The 20,890-nt window shown below is 39.7% G+C and overlaps 1 protein-coding gene across 9 annotated transcripts in view; it reads right to left on the bottom strand.

The window, feature by feature from the left end:
* CAMK2D (calcium/calmodulin dependent protein kinase II delta) overlaps positions 1-20,890 on the bottom strand; it is a 194,804-nt gene that overhangs the window by 84,587 nt on the left and 89,327 nt on the right. For all 9 annotated transcript variants that reach the window (XM_069459185.1, XM_069459186.1, XM_069459184.1 and 6 more), the window contains exon 4: positions 10,256-10,310. In XM_069459185.1, the coding sequence (XP_069315286.1) occupies positions 10,256-10,310 (55 nt within the window). The remainder of the gene's footprint in view (positions 1-10,255; positions 10,311-20,890) is intronic.

Genomic DNA, 20,890 nt, shown 5'->3' with positions numbered 1-20,890 from the left:
AAGAGTCAGAGAGGAGAGAAGAGCAGCTTTTAGACTGGGTGGGCAGGGAAGGCCTCCTGGAGAAGGTGGCCATGAGCCAAGGCCTGAGCAGGGGAGGAGGAAGACCCGCAGGTGTCTGGGGGAGGCGCTCAGGTCCGAGGGAACAGGAAGCGCAAACGCTCTGAGTCGGGACACGCCGAGCGCTTTCCAGGCGAAGAGGAAGGCAGCGTGGTCAGACTCGAGTGGGGCAGCAGGAGAGTAGGAGGCAACGTGGCCACGGAGAGTTTGAGCAGAGGATGCTCTTGGCTTTTACCAGGACCTCTCTGGCTGCTGTGTTGAAAGTAGACGCAGGAAGGCAAGGGCAGAAACAGGGAAAGCAGTCGGAACACTTTTTACAGTGATCCAGGCAAGAGACGACAATGGTTCGGGCCCAGGTGGTTCTGCAGAGATGGCGATGAGTTACCAGATTCTGAATATATTTTAAAGCTAATAGGAGTTGTTGGTAAGTAAGGTAAGTAAGAGAAACGAGTAATCACTCTAGGGCTTCCTGCCTGAGCAACTGGAAGGACGGAGTTGCTGCCAACTGACAGGAGCAAGTCTGACCGTAGGGAGATGAGCAGCCCTGGGTTAGATGTTTCAAATTTGAGATCCTAATGACATATCCAAGCACAGGGAGTGAGTAGGCAACAGAACTTGCAAGTCTGGAATTTGGGTAGAGTTCTGAGCAGCGGTTATAAATGTGGGTGTCACTAGTTTGCAGATGGAATTTACGGCCATGGTACTGGATGCGATTTTTAGGGAGAGAGTGTAAATGAAAAATACGTGATGCCCAAGGACCAACCTTGTAGCACTCTGATGCTTAGTTGTCTGGGGGATGAGCAAGAACTAGCAAAGAAGGCCTGGAAGGATAGAAGGAAATCACGTCTATGGTATTGTGAATATATTCATGCTGATGATGTTAAATGAATATTCAGAAGACTTCCAATGCCTTGAAGAGAGGCACAAAAATCTTGTTCATCGTAGGCTCCAGGGACCAGCACTGTATCAGCTACATAAAAAACACTAAATGTATTTGTTTAATGAATAAATGAATGCAAGATCTTGAGGATTCAGTTTGGCTCAACAAATATTTACAGAACATCTTCTGGTTCCAGGAACTGAGCAAGACACTGAGAAAACAAAGACAGATAAATAGAGACCTCACCAATAGGGAAGACAGGCTGGTTAACTTGATAGCACATTGTTTTAATTTCTTGCTAATGGCAGCATCAGGCCATTAAACACACATGTATCAGGCATAGATGAAAAAATTATTTTCTTTAGAGCTCTCTTTTAAAAACCAAAAAACCCCCATTATTTGCTAAGGTCTGATTCCCTCAACTCTCTTTTTAAAAAAATCAGGATCAAGTTTTAGTGCAAGGACTGATAAGATCTGCAGGGTGCTTTGGGAATTGGCACCAGCCTGTTTGCTCAGCCTCAGAGCCTCACAGCGCTCTCCTCCTACCCTCAAGTTTAACGGTTCATCCACACTGAACTATACGTTTCTACCATTTTCCATAGTTTCTCTTCTCTGGGCCTTTGCACACGTTCCTCTTGGCATTCCAGGACGGAGTTAGAATCTGTGACTAAGTAAATTATGCGCATCTTTCCAATCTCAGCGTGGAGTCTCCCCCTGTGTGTGTATAACCCAGAGCTCACTAGACCTCATTTCTTTCCAGGAGTTCGTCCTGTCTTAGGGCTCACCATGGTTTCTTGTCTCTTGTCCCCATCAGCTGAAAGCTCCTTGTGGGCAGGGACTAGGTCTCATTCACGGTGTTTTCTCTAGTATTTAGCAAAGTGCTTTACATATAATTAGCACTTAGTCTGCATAGAATGAATGTATTTTAACAGGAAACCTACTTGCAGAGAATGTCTAAAATATCACAGGTGGGGGTGGGCTGGGGTTAACTGCAAGCCGACAGCAGAATCTGCCAGGTTGGGTGTCTCAAGTAGAAGTGACGAGCAAGCAGGGATTGAGTGGGAGTCGGGCTTCCTGCCTGCAAAGGCCGGGACGAGCGATGCAATGGACTCGCGCACGGCAGAAAATACCATCCCATACTGAAGAAGTTGACGGCTGAACCGAGTGGAACGTCTTGTAAATTGTAACGTTTCCAGATTCTCTTTCATAGCAGAACGTCACTGACAGTCCACAGACACTGTCTCCAAAATGACAGTTAATAACCAAGATAGCAATTCTAGCCTTTGTCAAGGAGAACCATCTGACTCTCAGGGGCTGAGAGGAATTTATTTAATAAGAAAGCACTTTAATAAGTGCCCATAATTTTATATTTATTAATTTTTTGAGAAAATGGTGCTATCAAAATCTGGTTGAACAAAAGAGGTAGTAAATCTCTTTAATGAATCTGGACATCAAATTCCAATGCAGTATGATTTTTAAAAGTTTCAGTTGTTTTCAAAGAAATATCAAACTACTTATTTTATTGGCCTTGGCTACCTAGAGTCTGTAAGAATCACTTAGGTCAGACTAATTATCTTAAAGATGTCTTAAGAAATTAAATTTCTAGACTCGATTTCTGACCGCCAGCTAATACTTGTATCTTCAAATCCAAACAATTCAGGAGTTTGAACAGGATTTTATAAAATTTAAGATTTTTAAAAAACATTGTGAGGACTTTTGGTTTCTGGTTTAGCATGTAAGGAGTTTAGAAGTCGTCACTCTGTAATAAGTAAAAAGCTGAACACACTGAACAATGAACGACTCTTCTTGGATCTGGCAAAGAAGTGAAGCTATAGTGTAAACCGCTGCCCCCAGAACTGGAGACTGAATTGTAAATACACAGTATCACAGCTTACCAGGGCAGAAATCCATGAGCACAAACCTCCTCTGAACCAGTGTGAGGAAGGAAAACAGAAACTTTAATTTATGAATTACCAAAGGCTTCGTGTAGGCCAGTCTGAGACATGAAAACTCCAGGGGGACCACTCTTAGGAGGGCCCCCCACCCTTTCGTGAGTTTTATCTCCAGAGAGTATCAGAGGCAAAAACTCCCTCCTGCTTCTAGCAGGGGATGATAAAAGGATCAACTTTGAAATATGGCAGAGAATTCTGTTTGTCTTAACAAGGTCTGGTTTCAGGAGAAACCACTTTGATAGAACCTAACTTGCTGGGGTTTCATCAGAGCCTAGCAGACCTGGGGAATGGAAATGCCCAGCTCTAGCCTCAGGCTCCCATGAGGTGCACAGTCTAGGAACCCAGGCTCTCCTAAAGAGTGACATCTACTCACAGGGCTCCTCGCTTCTTCCCACTCCCGGGGGTTCATTTTCCACAGTTCCCGTCACCCAGTATGTCGCGCCCACCTTTCAGCCAATCACAAGGAGTACTGAAGGGCAAAAACAAGTTTGAAACAACCGAACAAGTACCAGGACCAGAGCCAAACATAACAGGAATGTTGGGATTATCAGACCAGAAATTTTTAAAAATTATAAACCATACGTTAAGGGCTTTCATGAAGATGTCAGGTAGCTAGCAAGGGACCTCTGAGAGACTCTCCTAGGGACAAAAGTGGGTGCTTTTCCTCGGTGCCGCCTCAAGCAATTGCCCCACCTGGAAAGAAGGACAAGGGTGGGGCCCCGACCTGAATCGTGCCCTGAGCAGCTGCCACACCTGGGGAAGGAGGAAGCCCTGCTCATCTGCAGAAGCAGGCAGGGGATCCCACCCTCAGGCCGGGCCGCCCAGACACGATGGGGTTTGGAAAGTGACCTAGAGTAACCTAAGGCTAATGATAATGTCATTAACTGTCCATCAGAGTGGTTCTGTGGTGACGCACGAACCATGAGGACTTTAGACCATAATTGGAGCCCCAAGCTTTGTTTCACGCTTGCCTTGCTTTGGATGTGTCTGGTTGTTCTTGGGCCAGGAGCACACCAAGAACCGAGAACAGACAAGATTACCGACCCTGAACCCGACAGAAAGCTCCCGGGGAGCTGAACACGTGGAGGTTCCCGGAGGGTGGCACACCCAGGGAGGACGTGAAAGCTCTGGGCCCTCTCCCCATACCTCGACCTACACATCTGTATCTCTTGTAACATCCTTTCTAATAAACCGGTCACTGTAAGTGTTTCCCTGAGTTCCGTGAGGCACTCCAGCAAACTAACCGAACCCCAGGAGTGGGTTGTGGGAACCCCCACCTTGAAGCCAGTTGGTCAGAAGTTCTGGAAGCCCCGACTTGCCACTGGTGTCTAAGGGAAGGGCAGTTTTGGGGACTGACCGAGCCCTCAACCTGAGGGATCTGACATTGTAGTGTCAGAATTGGATTGCCCACAGCAGAACTGATTGCTCACTTGCTGGTTGACTGTTTCTTGAATACAAATTGCCAACTACAGACAAAATTCATAGACTCAGCTTTGTTCTAAAAAGCACTTTCAAAGGGATTATAAACTTTTTAGTCCTTTTCAAAAATTCCTACCAACATTTCAACAACCTCATATATATATATATATATATATACACACACACACACACACATACACACACGCACACACATATATATATATGTGTGTGTATATATATATAATTTCAGAATATTATGAGGGTACAAATGTTTAGGCTACTGGCTACCTCCAGTCTCAGTCTTTTCTTTGCTTCAATCTGTGTACACAGAACAGTATTAGGGCATGAGTTGTACTATGTTGCCATTATCAATTTATTTTTCTGTCTCTTGAACAGGGAAGTATTCATACGACACACACAAAATAAAGGTTTTCTCTGATACACAGTTCTGAAATATATCTGCTGCTAATGAAAATATGCTGCCCCCAAATATGCCGTTTTGTCATAAGAATTCTTCTGGGCTGAAGGCCACTGAGAAGAAGCAGATATGGGAAAAGATCTCCACCTTCCCCCTGTTTGCCTAAAAGCGGGACACAGATGTGTAAAGATACCCCCTTTCCCCTCTCTCTAGGGAGGACGGAAGTTACTCACTGGAGACAGCCCTAGACACTTACCAGCCTGGAGACTGAGCCAAAGGATTCTATGAAACTAACCCCGCCCTTCTCTGCCACTGGGTCTCCTCATAGATTTACCTTCCCACGATGTGCTGTCCCTAGAGACTGAAAGTCCTTTTCTTTTGTTCGGTTGCTTCTCTAAAAATGAACTGTTCTTTTGTTAAGATGCTATATAAGCTCAGGTTCTGATCACCCCTTTGAGTTCCTCATCTCTGAATGTTCCCATGTGTAACATACGCTATTTGTGTTAATAAACTTGTGTTTGCTCTTGGTCTGTCTTCTGTGGGTCTAACCTACAAGGCCCCAGCCAACGAAGCTAAGATGAGTAGAGGGAAACAGTTTCTCATTCCAGCACTTACGTGCAGATGACTGCCCCTGTCAAGGCCTGATGCGGCGTCAGCCCTAGAAATGGACTAGATCTGCCTGATCTGCTTAACACCAAAGTCACTGCCTGAAGGCCCTTCCCTTGGACACTACAGTCCAGCTCTGTTTCTTCACTTTTTTGTCTCCCCTTAGATTTCAGAGAAATCCACATTTCTATGTATTTAGCCCTTCCTGCTTCCCAGAGCTGCTGGGACATGCCTGAAAACCCTGCTAAACTCTGAGGAAGGAGGATTCAAAACAAATCAGGGCAGTTCATTATTTGCTGTGAAGATGACTTTGCTTCATGAGGGCCTTTCCCACTGATCCCTGAGTCTGTCTGGAAAAGGGACTAGTAATGCTTTGTGGTTGGAAGCGGTTAGATATCGGAATAAAAATATATAAATTAAAAATAGCAAGAAGAAACTTTTTTTCCCCACAGAACTCATGACCTCCTCTGTTTTGCTTTTTAGAAAGTGAAAAGTATTCCATTAGAAGAAGACTCAATGCACCTATAAAAATAGAACTTCCATTAGATTCTGAATAGCTAACATTCCACAGGAGGTATGCACAAGCACCACACTGCCAAAACCAGCATCAAGAGGAGGAACACAAGGAACGTTCCTTCTTTAGAAATTCAAGTAGTTATTTTATCTGGGAACTGATTGGCTAAGTGGCTTCCAATTTTCCCAATGAGTACTTCATTGATATCTTTAAGACCATATTTTCTTAATTGTATTTGAAATGTGCATTCTTCTAAGTCTACTTACTTTTTCTTTTTGTAGATTATCACCACCAGCAATTATCCAATTTTGTGGAATTATATACTTATATATCTGCTTATGTTCTTTTTTTAGTCATTGAAAATATATACTTTTAACCTTTGTCTTCCAATTGTCTCTAAAGCTGGATGCTTCATTGGCTTGTGCTTAACTAGCTTAATAATCTCATTTACTGGCAGAGCATTTTGATGAAAATTGCTGGTGACTCTCCTCTTGAGCTTTAAATACTAAACAACAATTGCAAAGACTCTGAGCTCTTCATTCTACAGGCAGAGATTCAGTTGCCTCGTGTTGCATATTTCAAATGACTACAGTTTGTACGCAAACTTTCACCCTCAGATGTCTCTTCACTTTGGTTTCAGAGACATTAATAACACAAACGAATTATTGCTACAGGCATGATCCACTACAGCTGAAAATCATATTTTGTTTTCATGTGAACTGCTTTCTTTGTACGTTCTTCACCAATTATTATGCTGAATTTAAAAAAAAAAATGGTGCATGAAAAATAAACGATGTGATTCTTATCATTCCCTTAATTTAGGAAGAAATCTATAAAATTTGCAATGTAGATATAAATAACTCGATGACTGTGGGAAACTGGAGCAATAGAAGGATTTGACCCAACACTGAAGTGCTCCTTGCAGCTGAAGGGGATCAGAAGATGCCACTTCAAACGACGCCACTTTGGCATAAGGATCATTTTGAGCTACAGGTCATTGAGAATCAACAGATGCAGAAATAATTCTCTGCCCTCCCCTTATCTGTCTAAAAGCAGGGTATAAATTTCCCTTTGAAGAAGGTTATGCACAAAAATATTAATAAAGATTGTGTGCCTTTTCTCCTGTTAGTCTGTCTTAATTTTCATGCTCCCAGACACTGAACATAAAAAGGTAGAGAAAAAGGTTTTCCTCCCTGACAGAGCTGTGATCAAACCCAGTTCTAAATGATATTACTTAAATAATGAGAACTAGCAAAAGTGTTTTTATTCCAGCATTCATCATAGCATGAAGGATACCCCGGTTTATAATATATCTTGATTTGCATAGCAAAGGAGATCTGACAAATTAAATCTATTGAAAATAATATAGTATCAGGTCTGATTCTTAAAGAAAAGAGGTTAGATGCATTTCTCCCACTAAATACAGCAAGAAAAAAAATCCCTGTGTTCCAATTCCTGCCCTGCAGTAAGAAGACACCACCCAGGCACATTGATGGAGGCTGAGTGCGGAACCTGGGCTTCCAGCCCCACCTGTCAGTAATAAGACGGCACCTCCTTACTCCAATGTCAGAGAAGCCCTGCTAAAAAGAAAATGTAATTAAATCCAGAGTCTCATAAAACCAATACCCCAAATGTCCAGGATATAATCCAAAATCACTTATCAAGAACCAGGAAAATCTCAATTTGAATGAGAAGACAATCACCAGACAGCAACGCCAAGATGACGATGCTATTGGAATTACCTGGCAAGAATTTTTAATTAGCCATAATAAAAAATGCTTCAGTGAGCACTTATAAACACACTTGAAACAAACAGGAAATCTTGGCAAAGAAACAGAGGATATAAAGAACCAAAAGGAAACTATAAAACTAAAAAATAACAAAAATAAAACTCAATAGATTAGCTTGACAGTAGAATAAAAAAAAGCAGCAAAGAATCAGACAGTCAGATATGAAGACGGAACGTTATAAACCACCCAATCCAAATAACAGAAATCAAATAAATTAGGGGAAAAACCCCCAGAGCCTCAGGCACCTTTTGGACTATAACAAAAGATCCAACACTGATGTCATCAGAGTTCCAAAAGGAGAGGACAGAGAAGGTGGGGCTGAAAAAGTATTCAAAGGAACAATGTCTAAAAATTTGCCAAGTTGGGCACACACAAACCTACACATCCAGGAGGCTAAGTGAATTCAAAATAAGTAAACTCTGAGAAATCCAAGCCAACATACCTTATAGATAAAGGAAAAATCTTTAAAGCTGCCAGAGAGAAATAACACCTTACCTTTAGGGGAAAAACAATTAGAAGATTTCTCATCGAAAACCAAAACATCCAGAAGGAAGTGGCCCAACATTGAAAGAAAAGAACTGTCAACTTATAATTCTATATCTGGCAAAAATACACTGCAGAAATAAAGGGAAAATTAAGACATTCTCAGAAAACGGAAAACCAAAAACTTGTTGCTAGCATACCTACCCTAAAAGCATGGCTGGTTAAAAGAAGTTCAAGAAAGAAAATTATGAAAGAGGGGATCTTGGAATATCGGGAGGGAAGAACAAACAATGGAAAAGGTAAAAATAAGAACTCTGTGGAAAGACTGAAGAGGAAGCACTACTAGAACACAGAGAGCGGCACCAAACTCCAGCCAGGTGTGAAAGCCACGGATGCACTAGCACTGTGGGGAGGAGCTGGACAGTAGGACCCGCATGAGCAGAACTCGAGTCTCCACTTCACAGCACACACGTGGATCACCAATATGGCAGACATGCTTGGCTGCCTACACAGCAGCCAAAACTCCTTGTTTCTTTTTTTGTTTTGAGACAGGGTCTCACTCAGTCACCTGGGCTAGACTTGTAGTGGCGCCATCCTAGCTCATTGTAGTGCAGCCTCCCCCTCTTAGGCTCAAGCGATCCTCCTGCCTCAGCCTCCAAGTAGCTGGGGCTACAGGCATGCGCTACCACACCCAGCTAATTTTTTTATTTTTTGTAGAGCCAGAGTCTCGCTATTGCAGGCTGGTCTCAAGCTCCTGGGCCCAAGCGATCCTCCTGTCTTGGCCTCCCAAAGTGCTAGGATTATAGGCATGAGCCACTGCACACTGGCCTTCCCTTTTTCCTTAATAACAAAATCACAATTTAGTTCTTCACTGGGCTCATATGTTTCAGAGGACGTCAGTTCCCTCACTAGACCTGCAGACGACATTGTGACTGGTCAATGCCAATTGTTGGAATTCCAATCCCTTTACCTGGTTTAGACATAGGCTTAAGAAGCAATTCTAAATCAGGATTCATTAACAGATAACCTCTGAGGGACTCTTGAGAAAGATTTTCTACCAGAATAAAAATTCATGCAGTAGAATTATTATTCCCTCTTTTCTGCCTTCGGAAGTCACTGTGATATCTGAAATGAGGCAGTCAACTTCAGACCCCAAGGGGAGGCTGAGCATGAAGATAAACCCACATGTTACACAAAACAGACAGAAAGATGGAAAAAACGTGGTTTCTTAATGATACCACCGAACGGCTTCATTGAACAAACCTAGTATTAACCTACCTTTAGACTCACATTATGTGAAATACTTTTTTCTTATTTATCCCAAATCTCTTCATGATCATCATAGTAAAATGCTAGAGAGTAGCCTGTTATATAAATGTACTGTAATTATGTACCTATTTCTCTATAATTGAATCTGCAAGTTGTTTTTTTCCTTTTCTTTTTTCCCATTATAAAGGATGACGCAATGAATATCTTTCAACAGAAACATTTATCTGAATTTAGGATATACTTTCCGTGAATTTTGTTCCTAGAAGTTAAATTAGTATGTCAAATGATATGAACATTTTTGTGTCTCTTGATAAATACAAAAATTATCAAATTGATTTCCAGAAAGTATGTTCTTATTAAACTCCCATCAGCCATCTGTGTGTGGCCTGTTTTCCTATCTCCCTGCCAACAACCATTATTTTCCCTTCATTTTGGTTGATAGAACCTTGGTTTAAGTCCTGATTACTTTTGATCCATCTTGGTAATCCCAGTTATTACCTTGAATCTTCTTTTTATACAAGATAATAAATTATACATACTATTAAAAATTCACTGGAAATTCTGCTTATGTCAGACATTGTTGTCCCCCAAGGGAAAACTGTGAACTATTTATGACATCACAATGGACAATGCAAAGGGACCTGTCATAACTGTTTTACTTTTGAAGGTTAATGTGAATTTTAAACACAACATTGATGGGTGGTAAACTCCTTTCAGAAGAATTAGGGTGGAATGTTACTTGAAGAACATTTTAAAAATATTATGGGGGTCCCTAATTTAGAATGTACGATGAGGAAAAATCATGTTTAATTCAAAACAGTTTTCAAATAGATTGCAAAGATAAAAGAACACAAAGCGCATACTTACAAATCAAACACCAAGTAATGGAAGCCCTCTTCTGATATGCTGTCATGAAGTCGCACTGAATGAGAAAATAAAAGGAAAAAGAGAAGAAAGTTTGTGTTATACATGTTATAAATACACCAATGATCAACATTAAACCAGATTTCTAATGAGCATCTGTCTCCTACCCACGGATGTCAGCAGGACGCTTCATTCTGGACTCTGATAACTCAGTGTGCTTTACGGTACGGCGTGGGTGCAAATGACACACCCAAGGTTTGGGCTCTGGGTCCGATAATTATTAATTGTGTGATCTTAAAAACATTACCTAACTTGTAATGATATCAGTACGTATATTTCATTAAATGGTTGAGATTAAATGAGACAATGAAAGAAAATAAAAGTAAAATAATGCACGTATTTCCAGGTAAATACTAAATAAATGTTGATGATCGTTATAATGTATAGCCAAAGTTGCCAGGTTCTAGCAGTTCTTCCACCTCCTTGCTTTCCCCTTGACTATCAAGCTAATGCGAATCTCCACCAACTCATGCTTGATCACTACGACAGGCAGCAAGAGGGACCATTGTGAGTCTAGTGAAGGGTCTCCCTGACTCTGCTCCACCTTTTGTCCAACAATTTCTACATGGCGTTCCCCGGCCAACCTGCCAAAACAGGTTTTATTATGTTATTTATTTACTCAAGTCACTGAAATTCATTTACCAACTCAATAGCCAAAAACGTACAGCGAGAAATGTTAATAAAATAATCTGCTAGTTCCTCAAATTAATTACTTTAAATTTTCAGACGAGCTAGACTTCTAGTGGTAATTCTAAACTAAATCACACATGTAAAATTTACATACTGCTTTGTCTGCTATTTATTTTTGCAGAAGCCACTCGGTCATCTCCTCGCAGTCACCTCCCACCCCCCCAAATGGCAAATTCTTCCCATTTATCCAAATTGACTAACGTGATGGCTTGACCTTCACGAGGCAACAGAAGGCAGAGAAAGCAACAGAGTTTTAGGAGACAGCTGCTTTCACAGAAGTCACCACAAGAGGATAACGATTTCTACTATGACCTGCCCTTCGTATGTTCCTCATGCAGTCATGACGCGCACGTGAAAAACATGAATTTACAAGAATATTTAGTTCATCACCCAAACTACAACCATCGATCTACAGAGGGAGTCTGTAGTACCCATGAAATCCCCAAGCTTGTGGAATGAATAGACTCTCCATTCTCTGTTATTCCAATTCCATTCCCATTGGGTCTTATCCCTGGCCCACTATTAAAATTTTTTCAAATCCCTCCCCAGAAATTTCCTCAAAGTGGAGAAAGAGAGACTTGTGCTTCATCGCTAACTATAGATTATCATCTGTTACGCCTGGATTTTCTATTGTCATTAACACGAGGAGGAGGAGGCCTACAGTGGAGGAAATTGAATTCAGTCTCAGGCCCTCTCTACCCCATTTAGCTCTCGAGTGCATGAAATGTAAACACACTGCAATCTCTCCTTCCTTATTTTTTTTTCACCCTTGGTTTAGTTGATGCAGCATATTTTAACTTTATCAACTATACCTAATACCTTTCCTGTCTTCAATACAGACTGTCCTTCTCAGTACCACCAAACTGGAATCATCTTCTGTAAGCGTTTGCATCCCACGCAGAGATCTGGTACGTAGCAGACTGTCTTTCATTAAATCATTTTTGAACAAAAAAATACCAGGTTTTGGAGGGAAATTTTCACCAAAACTCAGTATACTTATATATGTCTGAAACGAAACTACTGATGTGTGAGCAATTCTCCCATCACTTTAATTGTGTGAAGAATATTCTTTAAGTTGCCAATATCAGAGATGCCTGCTACCTTTTTTTAAACTTATGCTGTTGCCAGATGCCAGCGGCTCTGGTCTATAATCCAAACACTTTGGGAGGCCAAGGTGGGAGGATCACTTGAGGCCAGGAGTTTGAGACCAGCCTGGGCAACATAGCAAGACCCAGTTTCTACAAAATAAAAAAAAAAAAAAAAAAATAGCCAGCCAGGCATGGTAGCACGTGCCTGTAGCCCTACCTACTTGGGAGGCTGAGATGGGAGGACTGCTTGAGCCCAGGAGTTTGAGGTTGCAGTAAGCTACGACCGCACCACTGCACTCCAGCCTGGGTAACAAGGCAAGGCCTTGTCTCCAAGCAAAAATAAATAAATAAATAAATAGATAAACATATGCTGCCTAAGAAAGTCAAGAGTTTGGTTTGATTATGTATCTTCTGCTCATGATCATTCAGCACAGTAAAGAGAGCCAGGTCATAGCTACTAATTCACTGGCTTTCTGGAATGACAGTCACAGAGACACCTCACTGAGCAGCTATACACAGTCTGTATGTAAATGAGTTTAAATCGTGGTATGGCTACTTAAAGAACTCATGCAGTTATTCTGGAAAACAAGATGAGTTCCGTGCTAGAAAAGTTCAAGTGAAAAGTAAAATTCACAGTGTGAAAAGGACGAAGCCATTACTACTTCCTTCCACTGTCTCTAGGTAAAAGCTTCAAGAGGAAGTGGGACCTCAGGCGTTCAGAGTTGCGGAGTGAAGCAGAATAGGCTATTTCTTGCACAACTGGAGAAGCAGCACTAATTTCTACTTATACTAGGAATGAAATGTTCTTAGTATAATTACCACTATCTCGCTAATGCTAATTAATGTTAAATAATCCTCATTCAGAAATGGATTATTTTTTGAACAAGAGTTGTTCAGATGCAAGCCTGAGAATCCAATATACGATACACAAAAGCATTTAACCACCAAGCATGTGATAATGGTTCAAGACAAACCAATGGCCAAGTCCACTCCTTTTGTGTCAAACAATTCCAAAATAATCTCTACTATGTCTAACCAGCCATTTGACCATGTGAGATTAATTCTGAATAAATGATGTTACTGATGTAAGAGAAAAAAAATCAGCATAATTTTTACTCGGAATTACTATGTACACATTTCCTTCCTTCCTTACGTCTCTCCCTACTTCCTTCCACTCTCTTTTTAAAGTAAGAAACTGGAAAAACAGAACTACATGAAATCATCACAATTTTACTGACTGTATTAACAAAACAACATAATATATTCTTCACAGAGATATTCCACACGTCTATGATTACTCTGAGGATGGGTTTGTTTCTTTTTAAATTTTTAACTCTTTATGATTCTCAGAGTTGATGATATATCTGTGTAGTCTGGAAGACAGTGTCTTACACAGTCACAGACGTCATCTGTTTCTCTTCAAGCCTTTTCTGTTGATCAAAAGTATTAGTCTCCCATCCTTTTTTCTTTCTAACAGTTTCTCAAGGGTTAGAAATTGCGTTTATTTTTGCAAAATGTTACATTAACTATTCCCTATAAATAACTGTCAGTTCATTTTCACACTAAAGGAATTACAAGACGTTCTGTTCATCACAGTTGTTAGCCCAAGACTGACTGCATGGCCAGCCCTGAAAGCACTGTGGCTTCTGTATGTTGAAGTGTGTTGCATACCTTCTTGCTGTGACTGCTCTGTTAATGCCTTATGGGGGCACCTAATTAGCCTACTGACCGTTGTCCCTGCAACATTTTAGAGAGAAATTTTACAGATGAGAATGAGAAGAGCATCTGAATAAACAGGTTATAAAACATCTTGGTAGTCATTCTTTGCAGTTTGCTCAAAGTTAAAATTGAGTCTACGTATAAATGAATTTTTATAAACTGAAATAGTATAACATTGCTTATCTGGAGTAAGTTTAAAATTCTAGAACTTTAAGTATGAAATTTATAAGGTGGAAAAAAGTGCTTCTGAAGCTAAAATATTTCTAAAGGTTAGTTGACCCACGGCCTAATTCTTTCTCTCTCGCTCCCATATATATTATCGATTTGGTAGTTTGCATTTGAATTATCAGAGGATCACAACTTTCTCTTCCTGTCTATGTTCCTGCATGATTTCACTGCAGTTTCTAGCTAAGCATTAGCTCCACAAAGAAGGGGCCAAATAGGATCGTGGTCCTTCTACGAACTGAGAAAAGAAATTTTATTTAAATATGATAAAAGTTTCCTATTCCTTTTAATACTTCGTTTCATTTAAAGGGTTAAAGGATACAATAAAATTTACAATTATAGTGCTTACTATGTCAGGAATAATGCAAATAATTTTTGCAAGAATTATTTTATTTAATGTATACAAACACCATGAGGATACTTTACCACTGCCTTTTATAAAAGAATGTGCACAGGCTTGGAGACATTCAGGAAACGTCCAGGTGAAAAGCCAGTGACTGTCCAGGCTAGGACCAACATCTAGAGCTGGATGATTCCAAAGACCTTGTTTTTACTCAGAATACCATACAGACACCCTAAAATACATTTGTCAACAAACCACTTGCCAAATAGCTTGTAGCATATGGATTGGATTTTCAGGATAAGATAATATTCAGAAGAGAACAAAAGAGGAAAAAATAGTTATGGTGACTAGAGAAAGAAAAGCAGTGCCAAGTAAAAAACTATTACCAACAGAAGAGAAAACCATTTTGAATGCCAGTTTCAAAAGTGATGCTATAATTTTGAGGGTATAGAGACAGCTAGATGATGTCTAAGATGCATTTCTTTCTCTCTTCGGTTCCTAAATCCCTAGAAAATTGCTAATTTCCCACTTCAAATTAGGAATAGGAGAATTTCCAGTGATTCAACTATTTTACTTGAGGGAACATTCACTGTAGCAAAAATCCTAACAAACTGAAGAGTCTTGAAAGCTGACATAACATATAAAATATCATAAATTTAAATTATTTTGATTTGTAAAAATTAACATTTCTGAAAAGTGGCCTTACTAATAACTTACCTAACAGAGGAAAATAAACCATCACACAGAAATTAAGAGAAATAAATTCACAGTACAATTGCCCTTTGTTTGGTTTAATTAAACACCAGTGGCCTAACTCATTATCTCCAAGAGGTTTTCCGTAGCCTTGAGGAGCCCTAAGTGGACAGTAGGGGTGCAAACCCCCCACTCCCACTCTCTGCCTCAGTTCCTCCCAGGACCAGATTTCAAGGACCTTTGATAATCCAGCCTCACAGAGAAAAGAGAAAAACAAAGAACACTGACAACAGCTTCACCGTTTCTGTTATCAGTCTGCTAAAGCAGGGGGGAAAAAAGCACCATTTTTACCCTTTAAAACTCCAAGCAACTTTTCCTCAGGGTCCCAGCAGGGCAAAAAAGGTGTGTGCGTGCGTGTATGTGTGTGTGCATGTGTGCGTGTGTGTGACGGGAAATGGAAACGGATGGGCAAGGGGAAGGCAGAAAAGAGTAGGAAAATTAAACTTTAAATAGAAACTATGCGGAAGTTGCTTATTAGGCACATTTTATCCATTTTGATGACACACATTAGAAACATTTCTGTCAAAAGAAAGTGGATATATTCTTTTATGGGGAGTTATTATCTTCCCAAAAAGGCTCACAGGATACAAACTCAATTCTTCCAACTCTAGTCCTGCTTCCTTACCCCTCCGTTTCCTAATGGTAGCCCACACACACCAAATAAAATCAATGTGATTAAGATAATTTTGTGAAATTATTTATACAATATATTACTGGGTTCAAATTACATTGATTCTTACTTGTCCATTCAACCCAGACTCACTACGTGCTGTTCTTTACTGAAATTGAGCATGGAGATGGGGTGGTCGATGACCCTGGTGGACCACCGTGGACTGTGTCTATCGATATTCATTTCTCTGTGCCGCCCTCTCCCACACCGCCCTGGGCGTGGCTAGGTGACTTGCTTCGGGTGATCGGCATGTGCGATGCAAGCAAAGCCTTCATAAGCTCTGAACGTTGGAGCTGTGCTCTTGGAAACCACATGCTGTGCTAAAAGTAGAGTTTGGGTTGGACTCCAGAGAGATAAGCAGCCACATGCAGAGAAACCGTGGAGGATGGGAGGTCATCTTGTCACTCCATCACTAGCGGAGCGCCAGCTGACTGCAATGGCCTGAGTGACCTCAGCTACACCACGTGAGTACAGCAACCATCTGACTGAACCCCGTCAGCTCACAGAATCATCAATAATAAATCGATGTGTTAAGCCACGAAGTCTGGGATGCCGACTGTTAGCTAAGAATAGATAAATAAAACAGGAAAGACTTAATCTGAAATGTGTGACCACATTGTCCTGAAAAAAGTCTTTCAATATCATAAGGGAATTTTTAGGAACGAAAGAATGAGTTTGGCCTCAGAAAATATCAAAGAATTAGTATAAATCGCTAAGACTGAACACAGTAGAGAAACGCTGCCAATGTTATCATAATACTAATAGAGTAATTCATACAGAACAGATTGTATTGCATTCCCATAATCATTGTTTGTCAGCTCTGAGCAACAGTCCTGGGTATAAATGAGGCAGATTTTGCATTTTTAGCCTTGCTGCGTTGCAAGGATTGAGGTAGTTGGATTTGGTTCACATACTGGGATGTAAAAATGGCAGCTTGCGAGTCAGATCCTTTCTATATTCCCATCAGCAGTTAATTATAATTCACAGCTAGAGCAAACACTAGCCAAGTGAGGCCACACAACACGCCAAGTCTTCCCCCAAAGAGGATGCCAACATTGAGTTCATTTGCAGATTCGGGGAAGGAAGAAAAATTATACTAGTATTAGAACATTTTAACAGTCAAATGGCGCCACACTAGAGAGAAATTCCAGCCCAACCATTACTCTTGGCTTTTTTGTGACAAAGCTAGTCATTTCTAGAGAGATGACTTTTCAAATACAAGACACAAAAGTATTGAAAACGAAACTCAAAATCAAACTAACTCTTCTAGAAAACTGAAAGCAAATCTGCGTATGTGTTTTTTATCTTTATTTCCTGTAACACAAGTAATACAGCTAATAAAATGACATCATTTGTTTTTTATCTTCCCATAATAAAATATATTAACTTGAGTACAGGTGAAAAATATATGCTCTTTGTTTCTTTGAAATATAGATCCATGTCTAGTGTTCATTTTGGGGGAGGGGCTGTTTTTTTATTTCTAAAGAATCCACTTTTGTGACTGTCAGCCCACGCTGAGTTAACAATGCTGAGTTCTGGAGGTAACTACATCCCACTCCGAATTTTCTGGTTATAATCTGTCTTCTCTCTTGACCACAATTGAAAACCCAGACTCATGAGGCCTCAATCTCTACCCTATTCCTGGCAAATGGCAAAGCCAACTATGTAGGAGCTGTTTTCAGAGGACGAAATGATTTTGTCTTTCCAGAAGACAAACCCTTCGCTTTGCTTTATGAAGCAGAGAGCCGTCCCAAGCCACAGACAGGCCGGGGCCCGCCAGGCCTCAACTGTATATTGTTCATTTTATTTTAAATTGAGTACAAATATAGACAGATATAGATATATAGATGGTCATTGTTTATGCTGTCGTTAAAGTCAATAGTCCTATATGACATTTATCCTTTGATCGTCTTTATTTGTCTTAACATGACACTTTTAAAATTTGGGCATAAAAAATCTAGAAGTCTGACTTAGCTGGCTGAGGCAAACAAACTGGTAGGGCATAGACACCACAGTCTCTTCTAATTTTAGATATTTGAACACATAAATTCCTAAAGTTACATAAGCGATATATATTTTGGACAAACCTGTTTAGCAGTATGCCCATGAATAAATGCCAAACAAATCATTACTCATTACACACAAATGAAAATAACTTCTAGATCAGAAATCAAAAAAAAAAATTATTTTAATAAAATTTCCAATATTTTTCCAGTTGTGACAAGAAGATCTACTTCTTAAACTTAATGTTAACTAACATTAAGTTATATTTAAAAACAATTCACTGGTATACTTAAAAATGAGGAATAAATATTAATTAAGCACTTTCTGAAACAACAGATCTAATTATTACATAAAAACTTAGTGGTGAATGCCACCCATATTAATTTAAAAACTATTCCACAAGTGTACAAAGTCGTTAGATCCCATGATCAGTCCTGAAGGTGACAACATACCAACTCTGCTGACCATAGTCTCCATCCTTATTCCCAAATCCTCACCTCATTCCTGATTCAAGATTAAAAGCCAAGTTTATACTGGCTTCAACATCTATAGGATCAGGTTAGCAATATTCAGGACTGACTAGAAAAAAATCATTGTGTCTTCTAACAGGCCAGAGCTAGTTACGCGCCCAGATTATTCAAGACGGGTTCTGACGGGACAAAATATCTATTACTTGGGAGAATTTCAACCTGGGAAGAAATTAGACAGTGGGGAGATATAATTAATGACTGCTGACTCTATGGGTATCAGTCACACCAATCATGACACCACAAAGAACACGAGAAAAGTTGGTTCTTTTGCTTGGAAGATATAAATAAATGTTATCAATGGCTACATATAGAAGCTCAGAGATGGTTAAAATAAAACCGAAAAGTAAATAGACTTAATACCCTGCCCTGCTCATTTTTAATAGAAAAGTATATACGTGATGAGAAATTAAATCATAGACCTGATAGTATCTGGAAATGTTCTTTGTTTTCTTTGAAAAATAATTTGAGCTTATCCTGTTGCATATTTAATCACATGCTTCCACTTCTTATTATAATTTGTTTTCTGGAAAAGTGATTTCATTTCTTGGAAAAGTTAGTACTCATTTCAAGTTGCTTTTATTTAGAAAAATCTTTTCTCTTTCAATTTTGCATCAATATCAATTATTTTATATATTTCTATCAGTGGTTCCAAATTTCTTCATTTCCTTTTTTTCTTGCCTTATCTTTTTGTTATTACATCTTCTGTTATTTATACCAAACTAATCAGTGATCGCTTATGGATATACTTAGCCATTAGGAATATTCAAAAAGGAAGAGGCCTGCTGTCTTGGTCATGTCGCTCTGCGCTCTAAACCTTATCAGGAGTTTTGGTGAGTGTGGAAGAGGTAAAGGAAGACAGACAACACCGTACAGGAAGGCAAAGGTATTCCTGAAATGGCAAATCCCTTGCTGATGAAGAGCATCAGCAATGAAAAATAGAACAAACTTATTTTTAAAAAGGAAAAAAAAAAACTAGACTAAAATAGAACATACTGAAGTGTATTTCATATTAAAGGAAACTATTTCTTGGTGAAACTTCTGCTCAAGTCATATATATATATATGTGCATATGTGCATATGTATTATATCTACATATAATATGCATCGGGTCATGACAGTAAATCTTCTTTATACTCTGGGTCACAGTAAAATATACTTGATAAGCACTGGAGTAAATGATTCTCTAAGAGGATCTTTTAAGGTCCTTTACACCTCTAGGTTTCTACATTTTTAGATGATTACGGCTAATAAACAGTAAGGAAAATAAACAATACAATTATTACCAACACAAATACGATCCTCTAAGTGTGAGACTTTTCCCTCCTCAACATTCCAACTTTAAAACACACTTCATTTTATTTTCGAATTGCTTTTAATGAATAACTAGAGAGAAAACTTAGAATATTTATCTCGCCATAAAACAATATGCTCAGTTTAAAAAGTTAACCAAGCAGATGAACTGCTTTCCTGACGCTAGCCCTTAGAGAATCGAGTGGATGGAAAAACTTATTAGATCATCATCCTCTCTTCGTAACTCACTAGCATATTATCTTAACACTTGCGGCTCAGTGTTCCCTAGAGACTCACCAGCCCAAAGGCTCTCATCTTTCAAACCCTCTCTTGAAAATTAATTTCTCTCATTTTTCCAAACTTGATTTGTCCAATAAGCAGGAGATCTGTGTGTTCAAACCCCCTACTGAAGTGATAAGAAATACAATGTAAAACTGGAGCTAGTAGCTGTATTATTATTATATTATATCATCTAATAACATTTTTCTCTCTATAACTATTTTTACGATGAAAGCACTTTTTTTTTTTTTTGAGACAGAGTCTCACTCTGTTGCCCAGGCTAGAGTGAGTGCCGTGGCGTCAGCCTAGCTCACAGCAACCTCAAACTCCTGAGCTCAAAGGATCCTCCTGCCTCAGCCTCCCAAGTAGCTGGGACTACAGGCATGCACCACCATGCCCGGCTAATTTTTTCTATATATTTTTAGCTGTCCATATAATTTCTTTCTATTTTTAGTAGAGATGGGGTCTCGCTCTTGCTCAGGCTGGTCTCGAACTCCTGAGCTCAAACGATCCGCCCACCTCGGCCTCCCAGAGTGCTAGGATTACAGGCGTGAGCCACCGCGCCCGGCCTGAAAGCACTTTTTATGATGAAAAAAATTCTGTAATCTTAGACTACAATCTAGGACAAACATGAGAGCTATTTATGAACTGATTCATGAATTAGATACCACTGGAATAATAAAGGATATTGATAAATATAGCTGCAGCCACTGTTACACCAGTCTGCGTCTAGCAGGTTAAGCTGGTAATATATTTTTAGTTAAAAACAGTTCGCTCCAACAGTTAGCTCAGCCTAGGTCAATGATTTTTTTTTAAATTGAAGAAGAAATGTCCATGTATCATGAAATCAAGGAAGTCCTAGTGAATATCAGACAGCTCAAACATGGGGTATATTTGCTTATTTCACAGACATCTCGAACCAAACAAGCCCAAAGAACTCACGATCTTCCCCTAAAACCTGCTCCACCCATGCTATGGTCTTCCTTC

Source organism: Eulemur rufifrons, chromosome 26 (genome assembly GCF_041146395.1).
Source record: "Eulemur rufifrons isolate Redbay chromosome 26, OSU_ERuf_1, whole genome shotgun sequence".
Taxonomy (NCBI): domain Eukaryota; kingdom Metazoa; phylum Chordata; class Mammalia; order Primates; family Lemuridae; genus Eulemur; species Eulemur rufifrons.
The sequence above is the reverse complement of the archived record's forward strand: the minus strand, read 5'-3'. Positions and strand labels throughout refer to the sequence as shown.